The 18,683-nt window shown below is 39.5% G+C and overlaps 3 protein-coding genes across 3 annotated transcripts; 2 read left to right on the top strand and 1 right to left on the bottom strand.

The window, feature by feature from the left end:
• Nucleotides 1-296: 296 nt before the first annotated feature.
• On the top strand, nucleotides 297-7,268 carry LOC104809952. The gene is made up of 20 exons (XM_010536083.1): nucleotides 297-407; nucleotides 616-681; nucleotides 788-860; nucleotides 989-1,111; nucleotides 1,245-1,414; nucleotides 1,776-1,925; nucleotides 2,072-2,215; nucleotides 2,665-2,725; nucleotides 3,217-3,530; nucleotides 3,832-3,963; nucleotides 4,156-4,275; nucleotides 4,385-4,471; nucleotides 4,591-4,713; nucleotides 4,876-4,981; nucleotides 5,076-5,201; nucleotides 5,358-5,492; nucleotides 5,843-5,994; nucleotides 6,212-6,352; nucleotides 6,452-6,769; nucleotides 6,902-7,268. Exons 2-20 carry the CDS (start codon nucleotides 625-627, stop codon nucleotides 6,998-7,000), a joined length of 2,631 nt encoding a protein of 876 aa, XP_010534385.1. The 5' UTR covers nucleotides 297-407; nucleotides 616-624; the 3' UTR covers nucleotides 7,001-7,268.
• Nucleotides 7,269-7,819: 551 nt separating this feature from the next.
• On the top strand, nucleotides 7,820-10,093 carry LOC104809953 (ribosome biogenesis protein NSA2 homolog). Its single transcript, XM_010536084.1, has 9 exons — nucleotides 7,820-7,929; nucleotides 8,070-8,189; nucleotides 8,284-8,351; nucleotides 8,702-8,810; nucleotides 8,905-8,973; nucleotides 9,062-9,119; nucleotides 9,348-9,583; nucleotides 9,663-9,714; nucleotides 9,818-10,093. Exons 1-9 carry the CDS (start codon nucleotides 7,927-7,929, stop codon nucleotides 9,883-9,885), a joined length of 783 nt encoding a protein of 260 aa, XP_010534386.1. The 5' UTR covers nucleotides 7,820-7,926; the 3' UTR covers nucleotides 9,886-10,093.
• A 445-nt stretch (nucleotides 10,094-10,538) lies between these two features.
• Nucleotides 10,539-12,489, bottom strand: LOC104810164. The gene is made up of 4 exons (XM_010536362.1): nucleotides 12,349-12,489; nucleotides 12,190-12,263; nucleotides 10,806-11,259; nucleotides 10,539-10,686 (listed from the first exon to the last, which is right to left on the bottom strand). The coding sequence occupies exons 1-4, from the start codon at nucleotides 12,366-12,368 to the stop codon at nucleotides 10,539-10,541; spliced, it is 696 nt and encodes a 231-aa protein (XP_010534664.1). The 5' UTR covers nucleotides 12,369-12,489.
• Between the last annotated feature and the right edge of the window lie 6,194 nt (nucleotides 12,490-18,683).

Raw genomic sequence — 18,683 nt, 5'->3', positions numbered from 1 at the left:
AAGCAGAGGAAGGCAGGGACAAAATTGGAAATTAAAATTCATGAAAAAACCCTAGAACACACGCGCACTTATAATTAACAAAAAACCCCAAAATTAAGAAAATCTTTTTATATAAATTATGATTAAAACTATCAATGCATTATGCAATATAGTGTATTCAATCGATGAATCATATGAATAAGATTATATTTTATGAATTTATTTTGCTCATTTTTCACATTTATTTGTGCATCATATAATCTGTGTTTGGCAAATTTGTATATTAATCAGATTAAAAATACAAAATAAAAAAGTAGAGAAAAGAAAATCAAGCTTCAATTAGAGTCCCTTCTCTCTCTCCCCTGCTGTGAGAAACACAAAACGCCGCCGTCGTTTTTCTACTCCGCCGCCGACCATCGTCTCAGCTGGTAATCTCCGTCGGTTTTCTTCTTATTCTTCTTGCCGTGGCCTTCGGCGAGCTATATCGCTGATGGCTTTTTTTTTGTAGTCCGGACTAGGCCCAGAACAAAGCCACCGTTTGGTCTATGATATCGGCACTCTCTGGGGTTTCTCTAGGGTTTCTAATTGATATCCTTTTGCTGAAGCTAATTTTTGTTCTTTGTGGTTTTTACTTAGCGGAGAAAAATGGTTCGTTCAAAGGCTCCTGCTAAGAAGCAACAGAAGCGTGGAGTCGATTTTAAGGTGATTTTTAGGTTAATTATATGTTCTTCTTCTTCTTCTTCATCGGCTTTTTGAATGCTGGAACTTTTGTTGGATCGCTTTATTGATCCTTTTCGGTCGTCTGCAGAAAATAAAGAGAAAGCTTGGTAGAAAATTGCCGCCGCCGAAGAATGCTACCAACACGGAGATAAAATCCAAAGGTATACAGTCTCTGCAGTGTTGGGTTGTTTTAAAGGTTCTTGCTTTCGCGGGTTATACACTCTTCTATGCTGTATTTTTTTCCATGTCGGCTACCGGCTTATGGTGAATTGGCTTTGTTATGCTCCAGCAATCATACTTCCTGAGCAGAGTGTGGCAGCAGAGAAGGCGGGTTTGGCTTTGAGCAAGAAGGGCTTGACTCTGAAGGAGCTTCTACAGCATACATCTCATCACAATACCAAAGTTCGTAAAGGTGTTTCCTCTCTTCGAATAAGATGTTCCTTTACATGATACAATTACCAGCTTTAGGGGTTTGAATTTGGGAGTGTTGAATGCAGCTCAAGAATGTTCATTTTGTTTGATATCTTTGTTTTTTGTCCCTGCAGATGCATTGATTGGTATCAAGGACCTTTTCACGAATCATCCGGCAGAATTGCAGTCACATAAATTTGCTGTTATACAGAAACTTCGGGAGCGCATTAGTGATGATGATGAGTTAGTGAGACAAACATTTTATCAATTATTTAAGACGGTGATCTTTCCTGGTTGTAAAGAGGTATCTTTTCCTCTCCTTTTTTTATCTTTCAGTTATTTCTTAACTCTTGTTGTTTAGTTTCCTGTTAATTTTTGTTATTCTTAGATTGTGTTAGTCCCCCTTTGAATCATATGCTAAGCTGAATGCCTAAGTATCATGGGTTACTTAGGCAAATTCTTTTCAATTAATTATATAAACTATCAATGCAAGGGACCTATTTCACAGTGTTTTGTTCATCCTATCCTATTATTTGTTGATTTTCATCTCCTTGTCAAAATTAAGATATACATAGTTTAAAGGTTTATTTCACTTTTATTATCCATGTTTTTTTGTTTTCTAACCTCCACATCTCATCGATGATTCGATGTGTTTCTTTTTCCAGGATAACCGGGGTCCCATGGTTTCCCTTTTGATGCCATATATATTTAGCGCAATGGCAAATTCCGCCATTGATGTTCGCTTGATGGCTTTCAAATTTTTCGAGCTTGTTGTGCAGTACCATCCGCCTACCTTTTCGTTGTACGCTGATAAGGTGTCTGCTTTGATTTACTGCTTGAATTATGTTGCAGATTGTTATCTGTTTCTCTCTTCAAAAAACATAACCTAGAAAGTTTTCTCTTCTTCCCTGAGGTTTCGTCAAAGGTAGCTAAAGGTACTATCATCTATTAAATCTTGCAGGTTTTAAAAAACTATGAAGATATTATTCAGAAAAATCAGTTTTATGTGCAAGATAAAGGAAAACTAAAAGTTGCTCTTTCTGGACTGGTATATTGCCTATCGCTGTTGCCATGTGAAAAGTTCGATGCGGACTCACGTAAAAAGGTACCTACTGTTTTAACCTCTTTGGTTGTAAACTTCTTGTGTCACACAGTGAAGCATAGTAAAATGTATGGTTTTATTCAGTGTCATTTTATATTTTTCTTTGTTCGGGATTTGAACTTCTAAGAAGTTGGAATTGATAGAATCCAGGTGTATCTAGAAATACAGAGGGCCATATGTGTAAAAAATCTAGTTTTTGAAAAGAGTTATTATTTTAAAGGATATATTGTGGAGTTAATATGGCACTTGAAATACTGTTTTCATTCTCCCAGAGCCACACTCTTATAGAATTGGCTGACCGATCCTTTATATCTCTTTGGTACTTGTACTCCATTTGATAGTGTTAGTTGAATTTTAAATATCATGCAACAACGTGTTCTTGGAACGGCTTCTGTTGTCGTATTCTATTCATATAAAACCTGCATCTTATACCATATTATTGTATTTTTCAGGATTCATCTCCGGTTGAAGTGCTACTTGCTTATGGGCGCAATGCCACAAAAGACTCTGTTAGTATGTGATGGCTTTGATTCCTTTGACATCAATAACTATGGGAGACTCCCATAATGAGACTGTTGTCTGGTTTCTAGCATGTTTCCTTGAATTTTTGCATTTTGCATAGTGCAACTATTCCATTTTCCTTCGCCTCCTCCCTCGCTAATGCAAAATTCCACAGACTTGTGGAGGAAAAGAGTAACTAACAATCTGTATGTTAGTTCTATTACGCAAGACTTTGAAGAATAATATAATTCACGAGAGATAAGCTGGAAGTGAAAACTTTCTGTTGCATGAATAACCAATTCAGCATCCTTTCATTGTTTGGTTTACTTTTATGTGACTTACAACTAGTTTCAGGTCATTTCTTTACAATTTCGTAGTTTTAGTTGAACGGCATATCTGTTCCTTAAAACAAATATAAGTGAAGCTAATAGATAGTTACTTCTTTTGATCTCTCATATACTGAAGCTTTACATTGTCCTATCTCTATGTCTATTCTTTTGCAGGATTTGTCCATATCTTCGGAAAATTGAAGGAAATTATTGTAGCTTTAATCAATTGTTTCCAAGACTTCATCCCTTTGGTTCAATCTATGCCGGCATTGGATGCACAGTCATTTGATTGCATACATCATATACTTCGCAGCATATCTTATGCAATCAAGTTTTCTAGTAATGGAAACATTCAAGAACAGTGTGTATTGGTACCTGCCTCTGAAGGATCTTACCCAATTATATGGGATTATGACATGGCATCAATGTTTTTAAAAAAGTTACTTGGTGTTTTCCCCCTAAATTCTGTGAACCATCTTTCCGAAAAGGTATGTATCACAGTATTTACTACTAGGTTTTATAGTCAGATGTTAGCAGTAAACTTAATCATAGAAACTATGTGATTATTTCCCCCTGATCTAAATTCAGTTGTGAGCAAACAACTTATATGCTTGTCTAAGACTATCAAAATCATGCTTTCCTAGTTGTAGTTTTAATAAATAATCCGGAGTTCTTTTTCTTAGGGTTGAAATCAACCTTAGAGATTATTTTTGTTGATTTGGAAAAAGAAAGAACTTTTACTTTCCCTATCTTTTTATTCATCTAACACCATTCATTTTTTGTTGGCAGGGTGATGAAAGATATTTCGTTCTGAACAGCATTATCACAGAAATATTTTTGCAAGTAACTGAATGGATCCACCCTCCAGCTGATTTATGTGATAAATTTCTGGAATTTGTTGAAAATACACTTCTAGGCAAGGTCTGTTCAGATTCCTTTATATTTATCTAATCTCTACTTGCAGGATTTAATAATTTTTTCGGGAATATGCTCAATCTTCCTTGTATGTCTTTACGTTATCGTTGGTGAAATACTAATCAAATTGTGAATCTACAAATGGAGAATTTTACTTACCGGGACTATCAGCATCTAACTACATCTATTATTTTGCAGATAACCAAAAGCACTAGGTCTAATAGATCTATTCATGAAAAGAATTTACTTGCACTGTTGCCTTTTATTCCAAAACTTGTTTCGAGGGTGGACAATGATTGGAGAGATAGTCTTCTGCAGGTTTGTCCTAAATGCTCAGCATATTGTATTGAGGCTTTCCATTATTCCTAGATTGCTCAGCATATTGATTTAATATTTGATTGTGTGTATTATGTGGCCATTGTTTCAGGCATTTACTCAGGCCTATAAGGATTGCAAGCCAGAGTCTCCACTTAAACTGGCCTGCATTTCGAGGATTGAAGAAATGATTATCCCTGTAAGTTATGTACTTGATTTGGTCGCTGTAGATATAATATATCTGGTAGTTTCTATCTAAGTATAATCTCTTTGCATACACCAATGGCATTGTAAAGTCAGTTGTTGTTATGTTTGCAGAAGCAAGGCATCCAGTACCTCAGCGTAAATGATCCAGAAATATACAATTACCAATTTGATTGGATAAGTGAACTTCCGTCACTGCTACATCAGCTAGGTGATAAGCATCCGTCATCCTCCCAGGTGCTAGCTCGTTTTATACTTCGTTGTCAATATAGTAAATTACATTCTCTTGGATTATTAGAGGTGAAAATGCTTGGTACATGATCCTTAAATCAATTATGATTAGTTTCTTCCTTTCTCATCCGTCTTTTGTCCTTTTATTGATTCCAAATCTTTCCTCAGGCTGTCTTGCAACTTGTGCTTCGTCTTGGACAGCATGGCTTTCTGAATCCTTCCCGAACATTTGAAGATGATTTCAGAAACTTCTACAGCAAATCTGGGGAAGAAGGTGCAATTCAAGCAGCTAGAAATTTATGGTCGATATTGGCATTGAATTTGAAACCGCAAATATTATACTTACGTTTTTTGTTTTCTGTTTACAGGGGAGGCAATTTATGGGCCTTTTGTCGCTCTACCAAGGGAAGTCCAAGAATTATCCCTCTGTTGCGTCTACTATTTCAACAATGTCAGCTCTTCTCTGTTGACATCAATTGTTTCCTGTTGCCTGTGTGAGTATCACATTTCCCTGCTTGAAGATCTAGTAAGATTTTCTATTTCCATTTGGAATCCTTTTTTCCGGATTTTAATTTTGAAGTGTCTTCTCTTGATGGTTGAATAGGCTAATTCTTCAAGTTCTTTACAATCCTTCTTACCGTATATTGCAGATCCTCGTCTTGAACCATCTGTGTTGTATCGGATAGTGGAAGTTCTGCATTCCGCTTTTAGGGTTGGATATATAGAGATTAAAGATCATATCAGCTTCCTCATCACCTTAATTGCACGTTTTAAAGTTTTCCCAGGTACGGTGGAGAAAAGCTGCAAAATTATATGGCCTATCACTGTCTCATGAACAAACCCTTCGGATTTGTGGCTGTATCTGCTTAAACTGATGACTGTTGGTGTGCTGTCCTAAAACATCATGAAAGGCTTACATATAAAACTAATTTTTATGTATAGAAAATTAATTTTCTATGTGACAAATTGGTCAGCAGCTCAGATTAAGCCAAGTTCTTCAATTGTCGGTATTAAAGAATAAAAAAGTATGATAAAGAGAACGACTTTTTTTGTTGAAGCTTGTGGAACAGAGCTTATCTACCATATCTATGATTTCGCATTCACCGATCTTATTCTCTGGTTTTCTTTTATGCAGAGAAAGTGTACTTGGCGATGGAGCATGATAAGCAGGAAACTAATCGTGATACGTTTAAAGCACTTACCAAGATTGTGTGCTCCTGTTTGTCTGAAATGGGCAACAACTCGCTCGTCATCCAGATTCTCGAGAAAATTCTACTAGAGCGAAATGTAAGTTCTTATCCCAAAATATCTCACGACTCTGCATCATGATAAAACTCGTATTTCTCCACTTGATGCTGTCTTGGGCAGCAGTAGTACTGATCAGATAATATGTCAGTCTAAATGTTGGGAATCGGGATTAGTTTATGTCGTTATCTTCATCGATCTCCAGAAACTTCTTTGCGAGAACTCGGTAATACTTATTGACATGTGCTTCTCGATGCAGATTCTGAAGACTTCTCTAGACAATGCATGTGCCATGCTCAGGATAATCTGTGCCATTGACTCTAAGCCCACCAGGCTCTCTGAGCATAGTGTTATCACCCTAAGTGAATTCCTGCCGGGATATCTGATTCACGTTGTTTGCGTAAGTTCGTATTGCTTAGTATCCTCTCTTGAAAAATATTGCTGGGTTTTAAGAGTATTATACAAATATTTACATACGGGAAAATGGTCGGTCTTGCAGTCTATCCCGGAAGATAAAGATAGCTCTTCGGCCTACATACAGACATGCCGATACTACCTAGTACCTTGCTTTTTCTTGTTCGAACGAAGCACTAGGCTTGCGGATCTTGTCTTAACCAAAATGGGTTCGATAGTGAGCGAAAATGCTGAAGCTCTCTTATCTGGACAGAAGCGGGAAAGTGATGGAAATTCGTTGGGTATGATAAGAAGCATCGTCTCGATCATCCTGTTGATGCATGGTGATGTTAAAGTCAGGAAAATACTTTCCTCATCCAAGTCCGTGATCGATCTTGTGCTACGAAAGGTGCTCTTATTGCAGGTACAGTTTGTCTCAAACATGTCGTTCTACTGTCCAAAGGTCATGACTTTGAAACAGATAGTGATGTTGCGAAGAAGGTTTGGATCGATACATAACGTCGTATTCTCGGGTACAAATTTTTTTGTCTTGCAGTCATCGGAAAACGCTAACTTGACAGTGGAAGGAACGCACACGATGAGAATCGCGGGCGAGCGACTGAAGATTTTGCATCAGACGGTTTGCTCGACATAGTAATAAGCTTAAAGCCGAAGTCATTGAAGCTTGACAAAGGTTCAAGAATGTCTGGTAATGGAAAAAACGCAGTTCGAGCTGACTTAAAGGGTTATGAAGAATCTACAATCACTGTAACATAAAAGGGATCTCTCTCTGGAAATGGCTTAGAGAGCTCTTCTTCTCACATATATTTTGCTTTCCTCTTTTTGTACACAAAGTGGCAATATTTTGGTTGAAGTTTTGGTCCCATTAGTGGAATGACTTTTATAAGAATTAAATTCTATAACTTCCATTTTACAAAGGGAACATTTAAAAAAAAAATATTTCAATTTGTCAATTTTTATAAAATAAAACAATTTTGTTTATAATCAATAAAAAAATAAAATGAATTTTACAATTGTTGTTATTTTTAAATCTAAATACTGATATTATATAGCAATATTTTATTTGACAAGTCAACACTTTAATCATATTTGACATATCATCATTATTACCGTGTGACGATAACGTATTAACGTAATGTCATTGGTGAGTTTAAAAATGATAAAGGTTATAAATTTAGATTTATTTATAATTTAAGAATTAAATTAAAATTTTTATTTGATAAAAATCAAAATATAAATTTTATTTTATAAAAATTGACAGATTTAGATTTTTTTTTGAGATTTCTCTAAAAATAAATAAATTTCCAACTTTTGTGTGATATCGGAGACTAGAGTTGAAAAAAAATCTTTTGTAAACCTTAAATTCAAAGTGGGCTAGGGCCTAATATCGAAGCCCATCAACTTCTTTAAGAAGCCCTTTTGCCACAGCGAATAACTCGACCTTATCGTTCAAACCGTTCGCTCTCTTAGAACAGTCAACTCTCTCGGATAAAACCCTAGCTCTTCGCACGCCCGTCTCGCTTCCTCTCTCCGTCTGGTTGATTCAGAGGTTTAGTAGCCATGGTTCGTTCTTCTTCGCCCCCTCCATTGCGATTTATTCTCTATCCTCTGCGAAAGCCTTAGCTTCCTCTCCTTCCAAATTCGGTCTCTTGAAGCTTTTTCCCGTTTTTTTCTTCTGTGGATTTTTTGGTGTATTAATACAGCCTCAAGGAGATCACATCGAGCTTCACAGGAAGAGGTATGGATACCGCCTCGACCATTTCGAACGCAAGCGCAAGAAGGAGGCGCGTGAAGTTCACAAGCGCTCCGCCATAGCCCAGAAGGTTCAGATTTCTTCTCCTCCTGTTTCTGTAGTCATCCTTCTTTTTCATTTTTTTCCAATTCGTTTGGTTTCTGATTTATTTGTTGGAAAACCAGGCTCTGGGTATAAAGGGTAAGATGATTGCCAAGAAAAACTACGCTGAGAAAGCCCTCATGAAGAAAACGTAAGTTTTTTTTTTTTGCATTTTCTCCGGTTTCAATTAAATAGAAAGTGCAACTTTCCACCAGTGTATTGTACTGTGGCGGGGAACGTAGAATGTGGCATTTTTGTTCAGAATTTGTTGGTGCTGTAGTAATAGCGTGTGATCCTGTGTATTGGCAGTACCAAGGTTGCTAGTCCTAACAAATGACAATGTGATTCGTAAGCAATCGATATTAACATTAGTTGAAGCTTTCTTTATGTTAGGGGAAAGTTTGAGTATGTCTTGTGTCATGTCGTAGTTGTACTACCACTAATATGCCACAAATGCGTTGTCAGGTTTTCTTACATTTGGAAATTTTTGTGTTACTACAGATTGAAAATGCATGAAGAGTCATCGAGCAGGCGGAAGGTTGATGAGGATGTCCATGATGGTGCTGTTCCTGCCTATCTGCTCGATCGTGAGAACACTACTCGGGCCAAGGTGAAGTGTTTTGGAATGGATCTTGACAAGATCTGAATGTTGATTTGACTGGACCATGACCATTATGTTTCGGTCATTTTGTTCTTTGTCATAGGTTCTGAGCAACACCATTAAACAAAAGAGAAAAGAGAAAGCTGGAAAATGGGAGGTCCCTTTACCAAAGGTAGTGTTGTAGCTTCCAATTCGCTCAGAATTTCTTGTTCTGTTTTACTTGTCTATTCCTTCAGAATAGCCCTTTTCCTTTTTTGCAGGTCCGCCCTGTTGCTGAAGATGAGATGTTTAGAGTCATCCGATCTGGGAAGAGGAAAAGTATGTAGTTCTTTCTTCCAACATAACATGTTTTGTTTCTTCGTGCTCTAGATTTAGTTGCCTGTCCAACCTCTCTTAAGTGTATTCAGGCTATTGATGCATGGAATGGGTTTAAGATCATTAGCTAAGTAGTGGTTACAGATTAGAGTAGTTAACTTCATTGATGTTAAATGTTTATGCACAAATCAATCTCTATTCTTCTATCTCTTATCATAAATTTGCCTGCAGCCAAACAATGGAAGCGAATGGTTACGAAGGCTACATTCGTTGGACCCGGTTTCACCAGAAAACCGCCCAAGTACGAGCGTTTCATCCGCCCATCGGGGCTACGGTTCACCAAGGCTCATGTCACCCACCCTGAACTTAAATGTACTTTCTGTCTCGACATCATTGGAGTCAAGAAAAACCCTAATGGCCCTATGTATACCTCGCTCGGTGTCATGACAAAGGGGACAATCATCGAGGTACTAAAAATTCTAAATCCTTAAATCTAATGCTAAAACAGCAAATTATATTTCTTAACACTTTTTTGACGAGTTTCAGGTCAATGTGAGTGAGCTCGGTCTCGTTACACCTGCTGGAAAAGTCGTGTGGGGTAATAAGACAAATACTCATAATGCTAACCCCAAGTTATGCTCTGTATCCGAAGCTGTTCTCTGTTGTCAACAGATTTCTCATTACTCTTTCAATGGCTGCAGGTAAATATGCTCAGGTGACGAATAACCCCGAGAACGACGGCTGTATAAACGCAGTTCTGCTTGTGTAAGTAAAACCGAAAAGAGCGAGACGTTATCTCCAAACCACTACCGAGTTTTGCATTTTCCTGCATCAATTTTGTTTTGTTACAACAGATAGCTTATACTTTTCTGAAGTGAATCTTGTTGTCACCATAGTTGATGACAAACAGATCACATGTCCCAACTTAGCTGTTATAAAATGTTTTTGTCAAATAGTGTTTTGCTTTGTGTTTTTCATGTCGCGGCAATCGTCATACCTAGCCTTTTCAGCAAGACTGAAATGTATAACGTCTCGAACATTAGGGGTGGGTACGAATGCTGCCCATAAATTGGGTATTTGAATATTCATCCATCGGTAAGACATGATGTTGTCGATGACGAGAACCCGATCGTTGGGTTTGTGTTCAGGTTTTGTCGGTCAGTTACCCGTGGCAATAGCTGATGACAAGTGGTATACAAAAGACCCAAGACCCATAATTGGATATACAATGATTTAACTTGGTATGCGGTTTAGCGGGAGAACTATTATTCGACATGGACAGGGAACTATTATTCGACAGTTTCAATAGAAGTGTATCAGCCCACATAACACAGACAGTTTCAAAATTCAATGGCGTGTGTCAGAACATCAAACAACATTGAAGATGACAGATAGAAAGTGACCAGACCACAGAAACGGCTTCTAGGCAGCTGACTTGTCTGCTTGGGGTTTACTGTCTGCCATATGAGGATCAATCACTTCTACAAGCCCCTTCGAAGAACGACTTCTCGTGAGATCTTCCACCGTGATCTTCACCGCATCCCTTCTGTTTATGATATCAGCAGCATATCTATTCATACAATGCGTGCGGACCACAGTCACAGCCGTTGCATAGATGTTCTTGGTCACCGCCAGATCGATAAGGATGTTAAACACAGACTCGAGCTGCCCGCCTCTCGCCACCGCCGCCTGACCACTCCCTGACCACTCAGCCCCGTTGCTCCTTGTTCAACAACAACAACCACCAGCCCTGTCTTGCAATAAATCGCGAAATCCTCACAGTTGTTTTTGAGAAGGTCGTAGACTCCAAACCCCTTTTCGAGAAGTTTTTGGGCTCGGCTGATGACCATGTCACCTGGGTCCGAGGCAGCGAGGGTGCAGGTTCCACTACGGAACTTTACAAGGAAGTAGGAACGGCTGACCGAGTATTCAAAACGATACAAGGTCCCGCCGGCTAGAAAGCAGTCGAGGCATGATGAGATGACGCCATGGCCGTCGATTGGCAGCAGGCTGCACGTCGGACAAAATGCTTGGTGTCGAACAGTCATCGAGCTTGCGAGCAGGCGATCTAGCGCAGTCCCCAAGCTAACTTCTTGGCCATTTCGGGTGAAATGAATGACCGTGTTGTCTCCAACATAGATTCCTGAAAGATTGAGCAAGCAAATCCGGTCACTGTTCTGTCCTATCAACCATGGATAAGTTCCTCGTTTCTGAGATTCTAAGCTCAGGTAGAAACATGGAATAAAAAATAAATAAAGTGTTTTAATCAACGATTCACAGGTTACCAAATTCGAGTAGGGTGAATCTCCAATAAGTAAATCCCAGATCAGACCAGAAAACACATTCTGCTTGGACAAAATTCAACTAGATTCTACCAAACATTCTAGCCAAAGAACACGCAAGAACCCTAACTACATGATTATCTGAACTATGCCCGTATGTTCGGAATCATACTCACCCAGAGTCAGGCCAGGAAAATCACCTAGGGAGGGATAGTTATCACCAAGAAAGATCGATATAAAATTGAACTCGGGAAAATCAGTATCTATAAAGGAACAATCTTGTTATTGCCATAAGCTAAGAGGGCAGATATCAGATTGCTGGCAGCAACAAAGACCTTAAGTTCATATGTTTCTGAATCTCTTCTCAGACAAAAAGAACTATAAACTCACATAACCAGCAATATCTGACCCCTTTTGTCAAAATTTTGGTTTCGTTTCGTCCTAAGAAACCGAAACTTGTAATAGGACAGACTAGTAAACCCATCAAACAGATGATTCAGTCTCGCTACTTGCAAGTGAGATGGATTGACAACGTTTCACACTCCCGTTTCACTGATGATATGCAGACGCGATCTCACTCATGAAGTTTATGCCCTAATCCGTCAACCGAAATTCCCAGAAACCCTTCAACTCTCGCGATCCGATCATAAGCCTAGATCGATCACAACACAAACACCAAAACTTGACATCTATCACGCGATTTTCAGTGAAAACAGCAAAAGGGTCTAAGAAAGATTGAACATTGGAAAGGGGGAAAGGAGCAGAAGAAAGAATCGGAGAAGAGTGAAGACCGTGATGGGCGTAGAGGTAAGCAGCTCTCCACGAGTAGATATGATCCCCGGGTTTCAGACTCGCCTCATCGATCCTTCCAAAAAAAAAGCATTACAGAAGAATTGCAAAACAAGAAATCGAAAACCCAGAAGAATTACAGAAGGCAAAGACGGGAAAACCTGTTGGAGAACAGACCCATCCCTCTCTCTTTCTCGCGCTGACTCCGTCTTCAGATCTTTCACAGAGAGGAAAGGTTGCATGAGACAGTTGCGTGTTTTTAGGACAAAGTTGGAAAAAAAAAAACATCAATAAATTACTCAAAAAATAATTTGTTATAAAAATGTATCGATTAATGATGACCAATTTACTTCTACACTAAGTTTATTATAAAAATACAATTAACTTTTAATTAAAAAATGTTATAATTTTTTTATTTTACTTTAATGAAAAGATTTGCATATCATTGGCGGGAAGGAAAGATCGCGGGAGACAAAGTTGCGTGTAGTGCGCAAAGCATCAAATTCTTTTTAGCTTTGCAAGTTATTGTCAGGAAAAAATTCTCCAAAATACTCTTCAATTTTATCCGATAATATCTTGAATACCTAACTATATAATATAATCTTTCTCGTTAGTGACTGAAAAAATAACCCCTCATTTAACCAAAAAAAATAACCCCTCATCTTCTATATCCCAATAACCTAATTATATTATATCTCGTTGTTGTATCTTAATTATATCTCATTGTTTTCCCTTATTTATTTCTCTCTTCTATCCTTAAAGTTTATAAAGTTTGGAAGAAAAGTTAGGTATTGGTGGAGCTTGCATAATGTAGTTGTAGTTAAGGTTGAGTTTAGGATTTAGGGTTTAATCCCATTACATTACAGTTTACACCATAATCTCTTCGATTACTCCTTTTTGTAAATTTATTTTTTTATGAATTTTTCTAAAAAAATATCGAATTTTCGAATCGACCCAAAAACCTATTTAAAACAGACCCAAAAACCCAAATTTTTTCTAGCAAAAAAAAAAAGACTCGAAACCCAACATTTTTTGGGTGGATTCAAACCGAGTTTCAGGATTCAGACCTAAATTGATGTCTCTAGTTCGTGATATTTTATAAAAAAAATATTTGTTATCAAAAAGTGTTCCCATAACTAGGGATGTCAATTAAACCGGAAACCCAAGACCCAGTATGAGCCCACCCAAAAATTGAAACTTAGCATAAAACTTTCTTAGGGTTTGTATTCTCATTGATTCCCAATATATACACCACAATGATGATATGGCAAGAGATACATATAAGACAACATAATATTAGATGACATGAGCGGAACTCCATGAAAAGAGACGTTGGCAGTCAGTCCTTTGGTGAAAATGTTAGCAAACTGTGAAGACAAAGGAACATGAAGTACACGGACAACCTTCTCACGGACAAAGTGGATGTCAATCTCCACGTGTTTCGTCCTTTGATATTGGATCGGATTGGTGGACATATATACATCACTAATATTGTCGCAGAACACCAATGTGGAGTGTAAGTGGACATCGGAGTCAAGTAAGAGATTGCGTAGCCAACAAGTTTTAGCCTCTACATTGGCTACTCCGCGGTATTCAGCTTCGACACTCGAGCGGAAAGTTGTTCGTTGACGCTTAGAGGACCACGATACCAAGTTGTCTCCGAGAAGGATGCAGTAACCCGACGTAGAACGGCATGTGTCGAGACACCCTATCCAATCTGCATCTGAGTAAGCGGTTAGACGAGATAGTGAAGAGTGATAGAGTTGGAGGCCATACGAGAGTGTTTCTTGGACATAACGTAGAATGCGCTTGAGGACAAGAAAATGTGGTTCCCGTGGGTCATGCATGAATAAGAAAATATGTTGTATGACATAGGATATATCTGGCCTTGTAAAGGTAAGATATTGTAATGCACCGGCAAGACTTCGATATAGTGTAGGGTCAGTACACAGATCTAGGCATAGAAATAATGATCAAGTAATAAAAACCTAGATACAGTGAATACCGCAAGGGTACGGATCGACTGTAGTACCAGGGTCAAACACAGGAAATAGTTAACACTAAGAACAATACTCGACTAAGAATTAGATCACGAAATAGTAGATGAAATATATGGATACCGAAAATAAAGCAATAAACAAACTAAGTAAAATCAGATAACTAAACCACCGTAACTTCGGGATAACCTTAACGCACAGAGATTATTTCTAGGGATGGAGAATCTACGAATATCGAACCTTAATCAAGGATCTCAAGTTCTAAACTCAGATTTGGCTCTTTCAAGTCATAAATCCACTATCCAATAATTTAACCTATCGATCTCTCAATCTAATAGATTAAAATATCAAACGTATAAACGAACAATATCACGGTTCCTAAACCAATTAACCTATCTCTCAATAGTCTTAATCTATTCATTCAATAAATTCTTTCAGAATCTAATCTCAACTTTCGTTGCAAATCATAATCTAAGACCAATCAATCAACTGGCCAAGAAGATTAAAACAATAAACTCAATTCAATCAAACCGACGAGTATCGATAACGTAGTCTCGGAAGATAAAAACCAAATAAATCCCTACAAGGTTAAATCCCTAGCTACAGTGAAACAACTACTCATTACCCATAACAACAAACGAGTTCAAATCAATAAGAAGAAACATAGAAACAGATAAAGAAGACTCACAGCGATCTCTCGACGACGATTCTTCAATCTCTGCTCCCGGAAAACTCCGTCTTGATTCTCTCTCGAGTTCTCTGGCTTCTGCTGTGATCTCTCGATGATTTCTGAAGCCCAAGACGTCTTCTATTTATTTGCTTGGCAGCTAGGCTTCTTCCTTTGCTGAAAACGGAAGTTCAAATGTAAAATAGGAAGTTTTCCCGTAACGCAACACGGCCGTATCGAATGCCAACACGGTCCGTGTCAATTGTCTGATCAAAACTTCTGCGCTTCTGTACGGGCTGAACACGGGCGAGCTGCAATTCGACACCGGCGTGCTGCAAGTTGACACGGTCCGTGTAGATTGTCTGTGATGATGTCTTCGTTTTTCGCTTCTGCACGATCGTGTTTGAGCTTGACATGGTCATGTTCAAATGCAACTCGAGCTAGAAATATCCCTGTCGTTCCGTTCCGATCCAATTTGCTCCGAAATCCTTGATTATGCTCCTCTGGTGTCCATAACGCATCCGTTACCTGTTCAACCACCAAAGAATGCAAAGAGGACAAAACCTAGTCCTAAAATGATCCTAAATATCTAATAATGCACAAAACTGATGCGAAAGTACCAGACAATGGACCTGAAAATAGAGGAGAAAATCATGTTATCAGTCAGCAACTGGGCTTCCAACTCCGGCGGATAATTTAGATTTTGTATTTGCACGTGTAAGACATGGGTTACAGGTCTCCATATTCGCACAATGAAGGATATCTCTGGCATATTGAGATTGACAAGGGAATAAGCATTCCTTGTTGGTGGTTGCTTGTACTCCAAGAAAGTAATATAGGGGGCCGAGATCAGTCATAGCAAATTCCCGATGCATGGACTGAATTATCTCACGAAGTGTGACATCCGACGAGGCTGTGAGAATGATGTCGTCGACATATAGGAGGAGAAAAGACATACTCTTGTCTTTGTGTAATATGACAATGTAATACTTCGAAACCCGATTCGAATATTTAATTATTTTCGAGAATAAATAATTAAATAGAAACATCGCGTTATCATCAAAACGGGAATATACAATAACGGAAAAAAGGAACGAGAAAACACCACGTAGAAGAGACGGGAAAAAGACGGAGAAATGTCGAAAATTTGCCTAGACCGACCGGTCTAGGGTGTGGACCGACCGGTCCAGAGGCGGACCGAGGGTCGGACCGAACAGACTGAACACGCGAAGAAAAACCAAAAATCTGGTCTAGACCGTCCGGTCTGGAGAACAACGGACGCAAGTGGCCAAGTTGCTACTTTCCAGCCGACTTCTCGCTGCGTTCTGGGGCCCACCGGTGTCAAGTCGCCGACCAATCCGTTCAGGGTGATGCAGGCTCGACCTTGGGCCTGGGCTTGAGCCCATTCGACCTCCCTCTCGCAGCATAAACCTCTCCCAAGGTAGGGGTTTCACCATTTTCGGACAAAATCAGAGAAAAGAGAGGGAAAGGAGAAACAGAGAGAAAGGGGCGAAAACCAGGGAGAATCGACGCAAGGGAAGCTCGGGAACACGAAGGGAGACATCCTAGAGTGTTTAGAAGAGGTTTCCGGCAAGAAACAGATCGGAAAACACCTCGAAATCCGGCCAAAACCAGATCTGGGCCGAAACAGAGGTGAGTGGCTTGAGTTCCATCTGTGTGAGCTCGTTCTGAGCGTGATATTGTGTTATTTCGATGATTTATTGATTGGATTAGATAGAGGACGTTTCAAAGAACATTTAACAACAAACGGCACTAAATTTGGTTAAGAAACGAGTGAGATATGGTCGATTGAAGTAGGGCAAAAATCTGGAAATCGCGATCTGTTCTTCGCCCAGCCTCTAGACCGACCGGTCCAGACCAAAAATCAGACCGAGAGGTCCCGGAATGGCACGGAACACCTAGACCGACCGGTCCAGGCCCTGGACCGACCGGTCTAGGCCAGAATAAGAGAAAAATGACTCGGGATGAACCAGAAGACGTGGACCGACCGGTTTAGACCCGAATTACGATGAAAATGGATCGAATGACCCCGGAAAAGGAATAGAGATGCAAGGATCGACCGACCCAGGATACAAGCCCACCCTTCGGAAAATCTTTAATTAGTTACGCGCGGTGAGATGTGTGATCTAACGATGAGAGTGACTCATTGTGTGATTATTCTGGGTAGTTTGCATGGCGTTAACCGGTATCTCGGTCGGGGCCGAATACCGCGATACGCGTGATTGTATTGGGAAGATATGCACGTTGATTGCCATGTTTGTAGCTCACTCGTGCGACGAGTGCAGCATGATTGTGTTGTGAGATAGTCGTGTGCGACACGACGGCCAACGTCATGGACTTGACGGACGTGCGAGACGCCCCTAGTCATGGACTTGACTAGGGCTATGACAGAACCCTATGGTGGACTCCATACGGGTGTTGTGTTTATTGTGTCATGGACTTGACACGGCCAACGTCATGGACTTGACGGGCGTGTGAGACGCCCCTAGTCATGGACTTGACTAGGGTTATGGCTGGACCCTATGGTGGACTCCATACGGGTTTGTTTTGTTGGGTTTCCTGGGATCTCATGAGCGAATCCTATTCCTAAGAGATCGATTCTAGGGTTTGCGCAGCGGATGTAAAACAAAAATTTAATAAACCCTAGAACCATGCTGCTATTGAAATCGTAGAAACGTTAGAACGTTTACCTCAATCCATGGGTATGATTGTGTTTGACATATTTGTGACTGATATGATGTGGTTATACATGGATATCATTGTTGTTTGTTGGTTGTGAATTATCGAGTTAACACCGTTCTCGTTGAGAACGGGTTTACCGGGTTCAACCCGGGCTACTCACTAAGCAGTTGTGCTTAGCCCTCGTGGTTTATATTTTTCAGATCACGAGGATTACGCCTAGCGCACCCGGCAGACGACGACCTGAGAGAGGCAGCATCATGTACGGGATTTACATTTTGGGTTACGGGACTTGTATTTCCCGCATTTTGTACGGTTAATTATAACTATTCGGACATATATTATTTTGCGATACTGATCGCCTGATGTATTTTCCGCTGCTTACTCTGGTTTGTTTAAAAATGTTTTTGGATTTCGTATTTTTGCTCCCGCATTATTATTTTATTACTATTTGTCCATGTGGCACAGCCGGTATATTGTACACGAGTTAAGGGTGTCACAGACAAAGCCAATCTTGGTAGCAAAGTCGGCGAAACGTTGAAACCAAGCACGTGGAGCTTGCTTTTGTTGGTTGTAATGCTCTAGGATGATCCTGATATGACATTTGACTTTGTATTGATTCATTGATTTATGAATGCATTACTTTTTCCGTTATACGATTGGCATGTTTGTTGTATTTCGGCATCTTTGAATTATTAGAGAATGATTCTAAACTCCCTAGTCAGTTATCGTTGTGGGAACAATGATGAATTAAGACTAGCATGAGGTGTGATCGATGCATTGGATGCTTATCACAATCATGGGTACTCGTTGTGAACGAGTGACTGGATGACCCATATGATATTGTCACATGGACAGAGTCATGACTTGAATCTCATACAGTGGTTCGTTCTTGGATCCTCATACCTGAGATGTCTAGAGTATCTGATATGAAGAGTGACGTGTCTTGACTGCGTCAAACGTCGTCTTTAACCGGATGATTATAACGGCGTTGATCAGATATGTTCAGAATCATATGGAGATAGTAGACATGCAATATGGGACTAGTCACCTCCTTATCAGGAGAGACATCGCTGGGCCCTCTCGTGGGAAGTCAGACTATGAAAAATGCGTGGCCACGCTGTAGATGAAG

The sequence above is a fragment of the Tarenaya hassleriana genome, unplaced genomic scaffold, assembly GCF_000463585.1.
Source record: "Tarenaya hassleriana unplaced genomic scaffold, ASM46358v1 Cleome17, whole genome shotgun sequence".
Lineage (NCBI taxonomy): Eukaryota > Viridiplantae > Streptophyta > Magnoliopsida > Brassicales > Cleomaceae > Tarenaya > Tarenaya hassleriana.
Note: the sequence above shows the minus strand (reverse complement) of the source record. Positions and strands in the feature narration are given on the sequence as shown.